The sequence below is a fragment of the Oryzias latipes genome, chromosome 17 (genome assembly GCF_053564925.1).
Source record: "Oryzias latipes strain Hd-rR chromosome 17, Olatipes_Hd-rR_3.1".
Lineage (NCBI taxonomy): Eukaryota > Metazoa > Chordata > Actinopteri > Beloniformes > Adrianichthyidae > Oryzias > Oryzias latipes.
The window spans coordinates 34,763,824-34,777,827 of NC_136253.1; the positions used below are offsets into that span (position 1 = coordinate 34,763,824).

At 47.6% G+C, this 14,004-nt stretch overlaps 1 protein-coding gene across 3 annotated transcripts in view; it reads left to right on the forward strand.

Moving 5' to 3' along the window:
• yes1 (YES proto-oncogene 1, Src family tyrosine kinase) overlaps nt 1–14,004 on the forward strand; it is a 31,053-nt gene extending 17,049 nt beyond the window's left edge. For all 3 annotated transcript variants that reach the window (XM_023965016.2, XM_078934960.1, XM_023965017.2), the window contains exons 4-12: nt 881–979; nt 1,259–1,362; nt 2,199–2,348; nt 4,984–5,139; nt 6,250–6,429; nt 7,961–8,037; nt 8,540–8,693; nt 11,000–11,131; nt 13,042–14,004. In XM_023965016.2, coding sequence (XP_023820784.1) covers nt 881–979; nt 1,259–1,362; nt 2,199–2,348; nt 4,984–5,139; nt 6,250–6,429; nt 7,961–8,037; nt 8,540–8,693; nt 11,000–11,131; nt 13,042–13,250 — 1,261 coding nt within the window. In that variant the 3' untranslated portion in view covers nt 13,251–14,004. The remainder of the gene's footprint in view (nt 1–880; nt 980–1,258; nt 1,363–2,198; nt 2,349–4,983; nt 5,140–6,249; nt 6,430–7,960; nt 8,038–8,539; nt 8,694–10,999; nt 11,132–13,041) is intronic.

Consider the following 14,004-nt stretch of genomic DNA (forward strand, 5'->3'; position numbering starts at 1 on the left):
GATTTCAGGATATTTCCTTTTTTATGGTTTTAAAGCTTCACCCCCGAACATATTTACTCATTTCCAGCTCTTCTCAGAGGAAACAGCTGACTCAGACTCCAATTTGAGTTTTTTAACCAAACACATCAGCTCTGCCAGCTCATGGTGGAGGGGGGGGCTGAAACCTCTCCCTGAGTCTGTCACATAATTCACCCACACACTCGCTTCAAACCAGCGTGCTCTAGGAACGCGGGGGCGACCCGGATTTCTCAGTAAAAACTCCCACATGTTATGACGGGGGGGGTCTGCTGCCGGTTTTAAAGCAGGACCTGAGAAAGAGGAGGATGGAGTCTCGCTGAAACCCCTTTTTAATAAAGATATTTGATTTCAATTAGCGGCAGGAACATAGCAGAGACGCCCAGTTCAGCTTAGTTCAGCCATTACCTGCTGGATTATCTGACTTTGTATTCTGTGAGGTTTCATGTTTGCTATGCAACTGCCGGCATGAATTGCGCTGAGACGACTGTTGTTGTAAATATTGGGCTTTGTAAATCATTTGACCTGGAGTGAGCATCATGTCCTCGTGAAGGACGAAGCTCCAAACATGAACAGGTTTCCGTTTGTGGAGCCGAAGGTCCAAATCAGGAAAAAGGAGGAAGAAACTCAGACGTCGATGCTCCAGCAAACAGGTTTATCAGCTTAGTATGTGATGCTCCATTAGGATGAAGAATATTTGGGGTTAATCTGCCCCCCCCCCCCCCCCCCCCCCCCCCCAGCACAAACCCACATTATGATGTGCTGTATTTTTATCCGTTGGAATGATCCATAAATCCAGGTTTCATCTTTGTGCGGCCTCCAGCTCCTTCCAGATTCATGTCAAACGTGTTTCTTTCCTTTTTAGGGAAGGGGACTGGTGGGAGGCCCGCTCCATCAACACCGGGGAGACCGGTTTCATCCCCAGTAACTACGTCGCCCCGGCCGACTCCATCCAAGCTGAAGAGTGAGAGCTTTAAGCAAACCTTTCCTCAGTGGTTTGCTGTTTTCGTCCTTTTCAACTTCTTCCGTGTCGCCGCGGCGCTCTGCAGTCCGTCAAACCCCGAGTGCCGGCGCCGCACGTTTCCACAAACTCTCCTCTTTTCAGTTGACTTTTACATCAATGACTTCTGTTCCTGGTGTTGTCAGCATCTTCTGTTATTCCCTTGATGAGGTCACGGCACACCTTTGACATGCAGAGCAGCAGACGCTCCAACACCTAAACCTGTCTGTCGTGGTGTTGCAGGTGGTACTTTGGTAAGCTGGGCCGCAAAGACGCCGAGCGTCTGTTACTGCTGGTCGGGACTCAGCGGGGAACCTTCTTGGTACGAGAGAGCGAGACCACCAAAGGTGAGTAGAGAGAGGCATCCATGAATGTGAAACCCCCCGACAACCTAATGCATGAAGGTAAAGGTCACGGCGGTGAAAAGGCTGCCGCGCCATTTTCCCGCCTTCCTTCTCTGTGCCCGGGTGAACTCTGCTGAGCAAAGTCAGACGTCACAGATAAACGGTCAATCTAAGGACTGAAACAATATGGCAGAAATTCCCAGTAGTGGTAGAGATATGTAACATTATAAAAAGGGTTTTGAATAGATATTTGAAAATATCGAAGATTTAGTCCATTCAGTCTGTGGACCAGATTTCATCTGTTTGAATGTTGGAAAAGCTTTAAAATAACATTTTTTAGTAAAGATTAGTAACATGTTTACAAACTTTTATGAACAAAGTCTTACTAATGCTTTGTAATTGTTAATATTCCGCTTATAAATATATTTATTAGCATTTGTAGATGTCTAAAGATTGTCTAAGTATTAGTCATACATTTATGAATATTAATAAGACAATTATAAGCATTTATAGATGTCTTAATAACGACTTATACATGTTAATCAGTTCTTAAGACATTTTTTTCTTTGATTCTGATGTAGTTATTTATCTGTTTGTTGCATGCTGTGTATTATTGTAGTGGGTCCAGCGGTTCTTCTCATGACTTTGTGTTGCTCCTGCTTGTGACAGATGTAAACAAACAAGCAAACCAAACTCCCTCTTGGTTCTTTGGTAGACTAACCGACTCCAGGGACTTTTGATTTCAGACAAGCTTCAAGCCGAAGTGAAGAAGTTCGGTTTTTAATCAGAGCGTTTCACTGTTGTCTGACATGTTTTTTGCTCCTCTTCCTGTTTCCAAGGCGCCTACTCTGTGTCGATACGAGACTGGGACGAGGTGAAGGGAGACAACGTCAAACACTACAAGATCCGCAAACTTGATAGCGGTGGTTATTACATCACCACACGAGCCCAGTTTGACACGCTGCAGAAGCTGGTCAGACACTACACAGGTATGCGGCACGCACACACACACACGCACACACACTCACACACATGGATTACTGCTTCAGTCACACCTTATGAACACAAACATATATGACCTCAGATCATTTTATGTGCTTCGGTTATTCTTTGCTGCCCAGCAGATCTTCCTGACTCATTTCTATGTGGAAATGATTCATCTGCAGATAATCCGCTCATCGGTGCCAGTTTGGTACAGGTACCAACCGACACGGCACCACCATCACTGACAAAAAGGCAGATGTCTGGGCTTCGTTTCAGACATGTTAATCACTCATTTGGTTCCCTTTCGCTGTACGATTCCAGCCGATCGTTGTTGCTTTCCAGCGACCAGGGGCGGGGTCACAGAAGAATGGGTGGGGCCATGAGAGTGGGCGGAGCTTCAGTCAAAAAGCCAAAGGCAACATCGGTAAAAGCCTGTTTAGTGAGCTCAGGGAAGAGAGTGACAAGGCTCAGAGAAAAGGCCGTCGTCGTGGCGATGAGCGGTGAAATCCGTCTTTTACTTCAGTGTGTGAGAGACTGGAGATGCAGCACTGCAGTGCATAAAGAATGTAAGGAAGCATCCACCGTGTGGCGCCGCTTCGACACGTGTAAATGTGGTCGGGGGTTCGAGAACCGTTTTAAAGTCCTGGGGCCTCATTTATAAACGTTGCGTACGCACAAAAGAAGGCGTACGCCACTCTCTACGCAGTAGTTGAGATTTATAAAAAGCAAACTTGACGGGAAAATGTGCGGTCCTCCACGCAAGCTCTGACCCAGGCGTACGCACAAAAACGGGTGAAATGAGAAATGGCGACACCGTCGGCAGATGGAAGAAACACGTGAAAGTGACAATCCTGCCTCTCAGAAATAACATGAAGACTTCACAAAGCAAGTCTGACAATTAACAGCTACACCAACACCCGTTTGATCGATCAGCAGTGAAACAAACAAAACAATCAACGTGCGGACGGACGTACTAATTGTCCACTGGGGAAAGTTGTTTTCATATTAAAACATTTCTTCATAAGCTATGGAATTATGGTATTCATGCATATGCCTTTAGTTTGTTTTATTTTTGATAAAACAATGTATGGCGTATGTCTCAACCATTCAGAAAGCAACAAGAAATTACATTTGCGCTGATCAATTTCCCATTTCCACGTGGATTATTACCGACATCTGTAGCTTGTCAGATGTAATTAAATGGATGGAAATAAATGCCCCATCACGATGCGTAATGACGCACAATGGCTGATCTTACGCTCTTAGAAGATGTGGCAAATGGAAGAATTCGGAGTGAACGCATTTTTAGACAGCAAGAAGACTTGCTGGCAAACGAGGACGAGTGGCTTATGAGCCGGTTCCCACTTCCTCCAGCCGTCCTGTTGGACCTCTGCGGGCTTTTGGGCCCGGCGTTACAGAGGAGCACTCGGAGGAACCACGCGTGTCACCCGGTGCATCTGGCGCTCCGGTCCCCCCGGCGCATGCATCTGGCGCTCCGGTGTCCCCCCCGCCCCCCCCCCCCCCCGATGGAGCGCTGTAGCCTCACAACCTCGAATGGTTGTGAGGCTACAGCATTTACGGGGTCCGCCACCGTTTGCCGCTCAAGTGCCTTTTTGGCATTAGTAATGCCCACACTGTGCCCTCCAAACAACACTTTTCTCCTTTTTTCCACCTCGCCAACGATAACTTTTACTTCACATTGAGTGAAGTTACGTTTTTTTGATTTCCTCTCGGTGTTTGCCATGGTTCCGCAATCAATGAATATTCATTTGTGGGCGTTTCACGGACTATTTATGGACAAATATGGGCGTGTCATGAAACCGCAAAAAGCTGCGCTGCATTTAGAATCGGTTGTGATTTATTAAGGGAAAGATGCGTAGGATGTGCGTGCGCACGGTTTTATAAATCCGAATATTTCTTTGCGTACGCACGTCCTATGTTTCATCCGTACACCACTTCTGACGCAAATCCTACGCAAAGCTTTATAAATGAGGCCCCTGGTTTGGACCAAATCCCAACTATACCCATCCCTAATGATGGATGTGTCGTAGGGAGGCTTTAGTCCAGCAGGACATTCCCAACTCAGGAGTGACCAAAGGCACAAAAACAACAACAAACAAACACAAAGGAACTTAATAAAGGTGTACGTTTCTGATGAATTAAAGTGTTGGTGATCACGTCTCCACGTCTGGGTTCATGACTTCATTCAGAGACTCTCCCGGTGCGGCGTGGAGGAGCGGCGCCTCTATGACGGCGCTTTCGGCGCTACTTCCTGTGATCCAGTTTGATGACTTGCTGTCCCAAGGAGGGAAAACATAAAAATGAGACCAAAACCAGAGGACCTGTAATTATTGTCTCCATACAAATAATAAAAACATGATCAAGTTGAGGAGAACGATCAGATTCTCCTCCATGTTGGTTTTGGACTCCACCCGCTGATGACATCATCAGCTCGTCATGGGCCAAAGTTAAGTCCCTGATTGGTTGAAGGGATGCGTCATTTTCACCAAAGTTTAGCTACTAACCTCTGGACGCCCCGCTCGATGGCGGTGAACGCAGTTTTTAGAAATAAAAACGTCCTCTGTCCCGTTTTGTCGGATTGCTAAATCCCTTTTTTGATCTTCTGTTGTGTTTGTGCAGAACACGCGGACGGGCTGTGCTACCGGCTGACCACCGTGTGTCCCGTGGTGAAGCCGCAGACTCAGGGACTGGCCAAAGACGCCTGGGAAATCCCGCGGGAGTCGCTCCGGCTGGAAGTCAAGCTGGGGCAGGGCTGCTTCGGGGAGGTTTGGATGGGTAAGAGCTGCTGGTGGTGGAACCACATTATCGACTGCATCCGAGACCGGACTGAGTGACCCCTCCCCCCTGGCGTTCCAAACAGGAAGTGGCTCCAAGAAGCCAAAATCCCATAGACTTCTATGAGGAAATAAACAGCTGTTACTCTGTTGGTCAGGAGAACCGTTCTGGATCTGATACCGTCTTATTTTACTTTTTTTCTTTAGTTCAAGTCCTAAACTGACCGATCAGATGCCTCGGTAAAAGTGTGCAGTCTCCTGTCGAACTGCTTACCGACGGCGTCTGGCTCCAACATGGCGGCGTCCGTAGTGCGACCGAAATAACTTTATTTTGTTGGAGCAGGAAGTAAAGCGTTTTCTCTGGATGACGTCACACTTCCTCGCTCCAGGTGTCTGATACAGTCAATGGAGTTGATGAAGGCGGAGCCTCTTTGTCTCGGCGAAACGGTGGTGTAGCGTGTTGCATGGCAGCCTGATTTGTACCGATGACAGTAATGCTCATGAATAAGAGATGTGTGTGATGCCTGAACAAAGCAGCCATTAGCGCCGACACGCTTCCTCTTTACATTATTCATCACCGATGTATATTTAATGGGCGGTAACGGGTCGGCGCCGGCTTCCTCTGCTGCTGCCGCCGCCACAGCTCGCCGATCAGAGGTCTCTTCCCACGCCTCAGTTCCCTCGCCTGCGTGATGGGTGGGGGGGCTTTTGATGCAGGCAAACGCGACTCTTTCATCAAGCCTGCAGCAAGCCTCGACCTGCATCGCACTGCTGCGCAATCCCAGGAATCCCGGCAACTTTTCCCCCAAACTTTTCCCTTCACTGTTGTTAGTCGTCTTCAGCATTTTTCTGGTCTTAGGTTGAACCCTTGTTTGAACACGGTTTGCTCGCCGGCGGTGGGACGGAGGCGGCGGATCTGCTCCTCGGCCTCATTGTGTGTAAGCAGGGCGTGACTAAGTGGCTCTGCAGCAGGAAGTGGCTGATTGTTTAAGCTGCACGGCGGACAGCAGCGGCTGCCTCCTACATTTAATGTCCACATGTCCACAATGTTTCCTGTTGGAGTGTCTTCATCCGGGAGAAATCCCCTCATTTATTCACCGCTTTTGCTCAGGCACGTGGAACGGCACCACCAAGGTGGCCATCAAGACCCTGAAGCCGGGCACCATGTCGCCGGAGGCCTTCCTGCAGGAGGCCCAGATCATGAAGAAGCTGCGGCACGACAAGCTGGTGCCGCTGTACGCCGTGGTCTCCGAGGAGCCCATCTACATCGTGACCGAGTTCATGGGCAAAGGTAGGCGCCGGTTCGAGTCCAGACCTCGTGCGGACTGGTGAAAGTCTGGTCTGCATGGTGACGCTCTCTAGCGTTTTAGGAAGTGGATTTGGGATTCAGAACATTTAACTCTGTAATGTTTTTGTAGGAATACATTGTGGATTTTTTTAATGTCAATCAGCAGATAGACACCTATAAAGATGGATTTAATCTTTTCTGTTTTACACATTGTTGTTATCTTTGTAACGTGTGTCACGGGACGATCTTGTCAAACCCGTTCACTTAAACTCTGCAAGAATCAGCTGAGCGACAGCGGGGATGGAGGTGTGAGGCGGGAAACCTCTCCCTTCCTGTCAGCAGAGCCGTCTGTGCTCTCAATGAAATAGAAAAAAAAATATGTGAGGCCTCCGAGGTGAGGCTCGCCACAGGTGATTCTCCTTTAATCACAAATGGGAGGGAAAAAAAGAATGAAGGTTTAAAGTTATCACTTTTTCCCGCATCAGAATGAGTTGAAATCACAATCATTTGTAAATGGTTGTAGACTTGTGCTTGTTTGTTGTTTTTTGCCGTTGCCAGCGACGGTTAACCCTTTGGAACCACTCTTCCCTACTCCGTTCTTGAATTTAAAGGACTCCATGCTGCCTTATATGGCATCATTTTAATCAGCACAGCCTCACCTATGTAGCACTAGCTTTATTTTGTCATTTTTCCATGTTGGATTCACACGCTAGACATAAAATCTTACAAAAGCAGAACATTTCCTCTGGTAAAAAGTGCTTCAATTCAGTCCGGAAACCCCCCAAAATGTCCAACGAACCGTTTTTGCAGCATAGAATAAAAGGCTGTAGTGTAATTTTTGACATCACAGGCCTCACAGCTCCATGCGGGGACCGACCGTGTCTGCACGTCCGTCTGCAGGCGGCCCCTTAGCTTCCAGGCGGCCCAAAACGTTTGAATTAGTCTCCCGGGTGATCTGCTGTCCACTGGAATTTTTCCTGGAATTCTGGATTTTTGAATTTACCTGAATGTGCCGGCGGCAACGTTTAAAAGAAAAGGTCTTTTGAGTTTGATCCAGTTGGGTTTCAGGTGTTCCCGGCTGGAATCTGCTCACAGCCCCGCCCACGGCAGGTCCTCCGCGCCGCGCTGCCGTCTTCTGACCTACCGTCACCTTCCACCTCATTTGTTCAAAACAAAGATCGCTCCGGTCCAGAACATTCTAATAATTGCCATATTCATTCAGTGAAGTCTCACCAGATCACAAAACCTTGAAAATACGTCGACCTTTTTATTTTAGATGCGGTTTTATCGCGCTGATCTCACAGCCGCTAGCCAGGACTCCCTCCGGCGTCCATCTGTTCCAAAGGGTTATGACCCCTGTGCCATCTTGTGGGTCCAGATGACCCCAGTGGGGTCATCTGGACCCACAAGATAGCACAGGGGCTAAAGGAACAGACTAACTTCGGCTCGGCGCGTTGTCTTCCTCTTTATGGATGTTTGCTGCACAGGAAGCTGCTGTGGTTCCGTGTGACACTGTGCTCTTCACCTGGGACAGGTAGCTTGCTGGACTTCCTGAAAGAGGGGGACGGAAAGTGCCTGAAGCTGCCTCAGCTGGTGGACATGGCGTCTCAGGTAGGATCCAAAGCACACCGAGCGGCTGTTTTAGCCCCGCCCCTTACCTCCCTCAGTCTCTGCCCTGCCTGTTTAGAGCTTTCTGCTTGTTCTCCGGCTGCCTGCATGTTTGTAGGGGAGCTCCCCTCTCCCCTGCTCCTCCCTGTGCCCCCCCCCCCCCCCCCCCAGTTTTCCACCAGCAGCTCTTAAACGCTTCTCACCAGAGGCCACTTAAGCTGACGGGTTCAGTCACCTCCTGTGATCTGCTCCTAATTCGGCGCTCTGGGCTCCTCTCTGCAGTCAGCCGAGTAGAAAAGGAGCTGGAAGCAGAGACGCTGCTGAGGAGGAGGAGGAGGAGCTGACAGCCCAGCGCGTCTGTAACCGTCCTTGACGGCTTTGTGGGGGATTTCTTTAATGGCTCTGATTGCCGCTGTGGTGGCTCCTCTGGAGGAGCGCTGTTGGCTCGATTCCCTTTCTGCCCGTCTGACTCTCTGCACGTCGCTCTGCGTCCTCGTCTCCTCAGATCGCAGACGGCATGGCCTTCATCGAGAGGATGAACTACATCCACAGGGACCTGAGAGCCGCCAACATCCTGGTGGCCGATAACCTGGTTTGCAAAATCGCAGACTTCGGTTTGGCTCGGCTCATCGAGGACAACGAGTACACGGCTCGGCAAGGTGTGTCCACGACCGAGACGCCCAAACGCCTCCCCCAACCCTTCAGATGTGTCCGCAGCACAACGTGATCCAGCTTTAGGTCTTTGTGACTCTTCAGCTGGTTACCTCATTAACAAAATTCTAAGATTCTAAGCAGCAACACTTCCCAGACCCAGGCTGTGGCTGAATTCCCGCCCTAACTACTAAAAAACGACGTAGCGCCCTCGATTACAAAAGCAATTCAGACACAAAGTTAAAATTTAATGAATATGAACGTTTTGCGACGACTATTTGTGAGTCTACTGTCTTCTGAAGATTGAAACGTTGATGGTTTAAAAAAAATATATATATATTAAATACAAAACGGTGAAGGCGGTATAAAGTGCACTAAGTTGGGGTTAAGGCGGGAAGTCGGACTCGACCTAAACTCAGTCGAGGTGAACCGACTGATTCTGACGAGGAGAAGATTCGGCGTAAACAGCTGAGGACTTCTGGTCGTTGGAAGAGCGGATTAAAACGTCCTAACAGAAAATTAACAAAACACAGACGATGCTCTGATGATTAAATGTTGGAACATTTTGATCTGCTGAAAATGTCAGTGGAGATCCTTAGATTAACTACAGCAGTGGTCCCCAACCCAACCGGTACCAGTACCGATCCGTGGGGCAGTTACGTTTTTTTTTAATCTAATCTACATCTGAAAAAAGTTTTATTTAAAAAAATGACTCATTTTTGGCGCATGTCAAGTCGCTCGTGTTGAAAATCCATCCTCGGCTTTGTAAAGCGCCGTCCGCCGGGTTGGAACCACCAGGCTAACAACGTTAACCAGAAACAAACATTTGGAAAATTTCTTTTAGCCGAACAGAAGAAGAGCCTCTGACTTCCAACTAAAAGAACGCTGAACAGACGAAATCCAGGAGTCCAAACATGGATTTATTGTGACAGTTGTTGCCACAGACCATAATACTAATGCAGAGTATTCAGCAAACAGAGGATTCCCATTTATTATTATTCTATTATTTGTTTTTGTTTTTTCAACATTGCACCTCAGAAGTTGGACGAGGCTGAAGTCGGCGTCTGAACTTATTTAATTTTTTTTTAGGTTCTACATTAAGGGTTACGGGAAAAACTAGATCAATCTAGAATCTAGAAAACAAAGTTTCAAGCAGCTGCAGATATTTTACAGAGGATGAAGATCAACTTTATCCTCAAAAGTTAAACTGGAGGCTATAAAACAAATCGGATGCTGACTTCAGCCGCACACAGACCGCTCCAGGAACAAACTGTGAAGCGATCTGTGGCCTGAAAAAGGTTTGACACCACAGATTTAGTGTTTCCAGTACATTAAGCTCAGACGCTCTCTGTGATGCTCGAACCATCGACTAGGCCAGTGTTTTTCAACCAGTGTGCCGCGGCACACTAGTGTGCCGTGGGAGATGGTCAAGTGTGCCGTGGAGAAATTGCCCTCATTAACTGATCTAAAAACATTTTCCATCTCCAGGATTTCAGCTCTCTGTTCATCCAAACAGGCCCTGATAAAACACTGAGGAGTTAGGAATATAAAAGATCATAAAATACTTTTTCTTTGCGTTTATTTTTTTTTTTTGATGACATTTTGATAAGGTACCGCGATTCAGCTGCACCTTCGGCTGTATTTTGGAAACGGCCCGTCCCTTTAACCGTCTCCACCAATCATTCTTGAAGGCTTAATCACATGTCATCAGTCTGACCAATCAGAAGTGGTTAAAGTCTTCACTTCCTTGTCCCGATTTAGCTCGTAAAGTCTCTCAGTTCCAACAGAAATAGCAGCTAAAGCTCGTCTTTAGCGGTGTAGCTTCCCACAGAATCCGGTATCAGACCGTGGAACAAGAGAACAAAACAATGAAGCTCCGAAAAGCGATCTTTTGCCGTTTTATGCAGTACATCTCCCATGATGCATTGGGATGTGAGAGTGACAGCGCATAAGGAGATCTGTTGTTAAACGTCTTGAAACCAACGAACACACATCAAACTGTTTTTAAATCTTCTAACTTAACTTTTATTGCATCTTGTAGAAAAAAACAGCTGCAGTTTCCAGCTTTTTCTCTAACAATTATATCAAAAATGCATGTGAGATTGTGGAGGGAGGGGCTGTAGATCAATACAGACTATGAGTTTCTCCTTTTTTTTTTTAATTTTTGGATGCTGGTGTGCCGCGGGATTTTTTTTAAGGTTAAAGTGTGCCGTGGCTCAGAAAAGGTTGAAAAACACTGGACTAGGCAAACCCATCAAAGACGGATTTTATTCTCCAAAGCTTTCCTTTAGTTGGAGTTTCTCTTTGTTCCCAGGTGCAAAGTTCCCCATCAAGTGGACGGCGCCCGAAGCTGCTTTATACGGTCGCTTCACCATCAAATCGGACGTGTGGTCGTTCGGGATACTACTGACGGAGCTGGTGACCAAGGGCAGAGTACCCTACCCAGGTAAAGGAGCGCTCGCACTGACGGCTGATCCCGGAGGACACGGCGGCGGTCTGTGCAGACGAACTGTAGACGCCGTCCTGGCTAGGGTCCGGTCACTCTGCTGCTCTGAGGGTTTCAGCCATTGATCGTATTAGAGAACTGGACTGAGCGATCTTGACGTCATCCATTAAAAAAAATGGCGATACGGACGACAGTAAGCGACGATTAGTCCGAGTCGGTCTGAATCAACGTTTTTATGGCAACCACTCGCACCAATCAGGAGTGAGCTTGTCGGAAGGCCACACCCCTTCAACTGAAAGTGGGTTGGGAGAATCTGTCAATCCGACATTTCAAGGCGGGCGCCACATGCTTTGATCGAGGCGTCTGATTGGTCAGTTTATAACTTGATCTACAGAGTGGGGGTGGGGGGGGGGTCACTCAGTCCAGTTCTTGTATACAGCCAACGGCTTCAACCACAACCTGGTTTGTGATGTCCTGCTTTCATCAGTGTGACTCCCGCCTGCCCTCTGCTGTTGAGGAGCAGGACTGCAGCCTGTCGTTCACATGTTCTGCTGCCATATGGCTGATTTAACACCCCCCCCCCCCTCCCCCCAGCCATCTGGCCCTTTTGGTGTCGGGTCACGGATGTCCTTCATAGCAGCACATTCTGGGGTCTGAGCCGCCCAGATTCCCATGTCGGGGGGGGGGTCTGAGGTTTTACGGCTGTAGTTCTAACCTGAACGTCAGCTGGAGGGCTCATCAAGCCTGGAGAGTTTTACGGCATCAGAGTCCCCATCAGCTGTTCTGGACCCAGAGAGGAGGAGGATCTGATCCTGCCCCCCACAGACACATGCACAGATGGGGGTGGGGAGGGTGGAACCACTGACTCATAACCTCTTTTAGCTGCAGCTGAGCTCCCCACGGAGCAGACGCCGGCCGGGTTCGCCGGATCGCCGGGGTCGCCGGATTCCAGTCTTGGGAAATATTCCAGGAAGAGACTGGAAATGAGGCAGATTGGATTCCCAGCATGCAGTAGCTTGTTTACGTTCACCTCAACTTACTTTTAGCTAACTGTTTCCTCCTTTTCTATGAATGGAATCCCCATCATTCACACCAGGGGTCTGCAACCATCAACACTCAAAGAACCAATCAGGTCGATTCCTGTCTGACCGCCACTAAACTGAAGCCTCTTTAGAGAAATTTCCTGCTGCTGCCATGTCAGTCTTGTTTTTGGCTAAAAAAAAAGTGTTTTTCTAATAACTTTTGACTGAGTTCATGTGGCTTCCTTTCAAAATAAGACTTCCTGTGCCACACAAGAATCCTCTCACTGCAGCAAATGTGCTGGTGCTGTAGGTGACGTCACGTCAACAGTGATGAAAGAAAAACTAAACAATACAGTTTATTTATGTTGGTGCATCAGCCATAAATTCATAAACAAGGGGTTTATGTTACCGATCTCTTGTTTTGAAATGTCAGAGTTGAAAACCCTCTGATTCAGAGTATCCGTTTCAAAAAGATTCCAGCTTTTGGTTTAAAACAAACATGAGACGAGTTTTGTAATTCTATTAGTTTATTGGAGCTTCGCCTGTTTTTTTTAAACATTTTTACGAACTTTAGACTTTTTCTTTGCTTTGTTTTTGGATTTATTTTAGGTTTGTTTCTCCGTCTTTGATCTTTGATGTAAAACTTAAAAACTGCTTGATCTGAATTTTATTTTTTTGGTAAAAATAAAGAGGAGATTTTCCTCTCAGGGGTGAGTTTTTCAGACATTTTCAGGCTCGTTGTGGAAAATTATCTGTCAAACAGGAAGCTGGGATTTTCCTGCTTTGCCACAGAAAGCAGTCAAAGAGGCGTTTTCACATCAGATGGTGACGTGTAAATCCTTAAAGGTGAGGTGCTGGCAGATGACTCCTCCTCCGTGTCCTCCCCAGGTATGGTGAACAGGGAGGTGCTGGAGCAGGTGGAGCGGGGCTACCGCATGCCCTGCCCCCAGGGCTGCCCCGAGTCGCTCCACGACATGATGATGCAGTGCTGGAAGAAGGACCCGGACGAGAGACCCACGTTCGAGTACATCCAGTTCTTCCTGGAGGACTACTTCACAGCCACCGAGCCGCAGTACCAGCCCGGGGACAATCTGTAGCCCGCCGGCGGCGGCGGCGGCGGCGAGGGGGACGCTCGCGCAGAGGCGGGGAGAGGCGGATTTCTCTGGGAACGTTGGAGAGGGCGGGCCACTACACTGTGATTTCTGATGAATATGACGCAGATTTATACTTTATGATAAGCCCCTCCCACCTTCCTGACCCCCCCCCCCCCTCTTTTTTATGAGAAAAGTTATACTTGAGTACTTTTGCGTACCGGCGTTTGGTTTGGGGATGTTTTTTAGAGACCAATAACTGTGGTTGAGCTGTGGAGCGTGGATGGAGGCGGAGCTAAGGTCTGCTGTACGGATGCACGAGCGAATGGGGAGCGGCGCTTCTTAACGTCACTTTGACCTACTTTAACCTGGAAAATCACGGGAAAAAAACGCCTGTGATCATTACTTTACTGATTTAACGTTTTTACAAGTGCTTAAAGATTTCAGACGTTTGATTTAGTTCAGTAAATCATTTGAAATGTTTTCTCTAAATGACTTTTACAGCTGAGCGGATCCGCGTCATCCTGTCACTTTTCTAAACGCATATTTTAATATCACAAATACAGACAAATGTACGTTAAACTTTACTTTAAACACAGTGAGAGGAGCTGGATGTTCTTCGCGGTACAAATGAGGACTTTTAAGATGTGAATTCTGCTTTCCGTTGTTGATCCTGAAAGCTTTTAGGAACGTTCTATAATTCCGCACACAGAGGTAACTTCTATGATTTTGTACAGAACAAAATAAAAGAATAAATCAA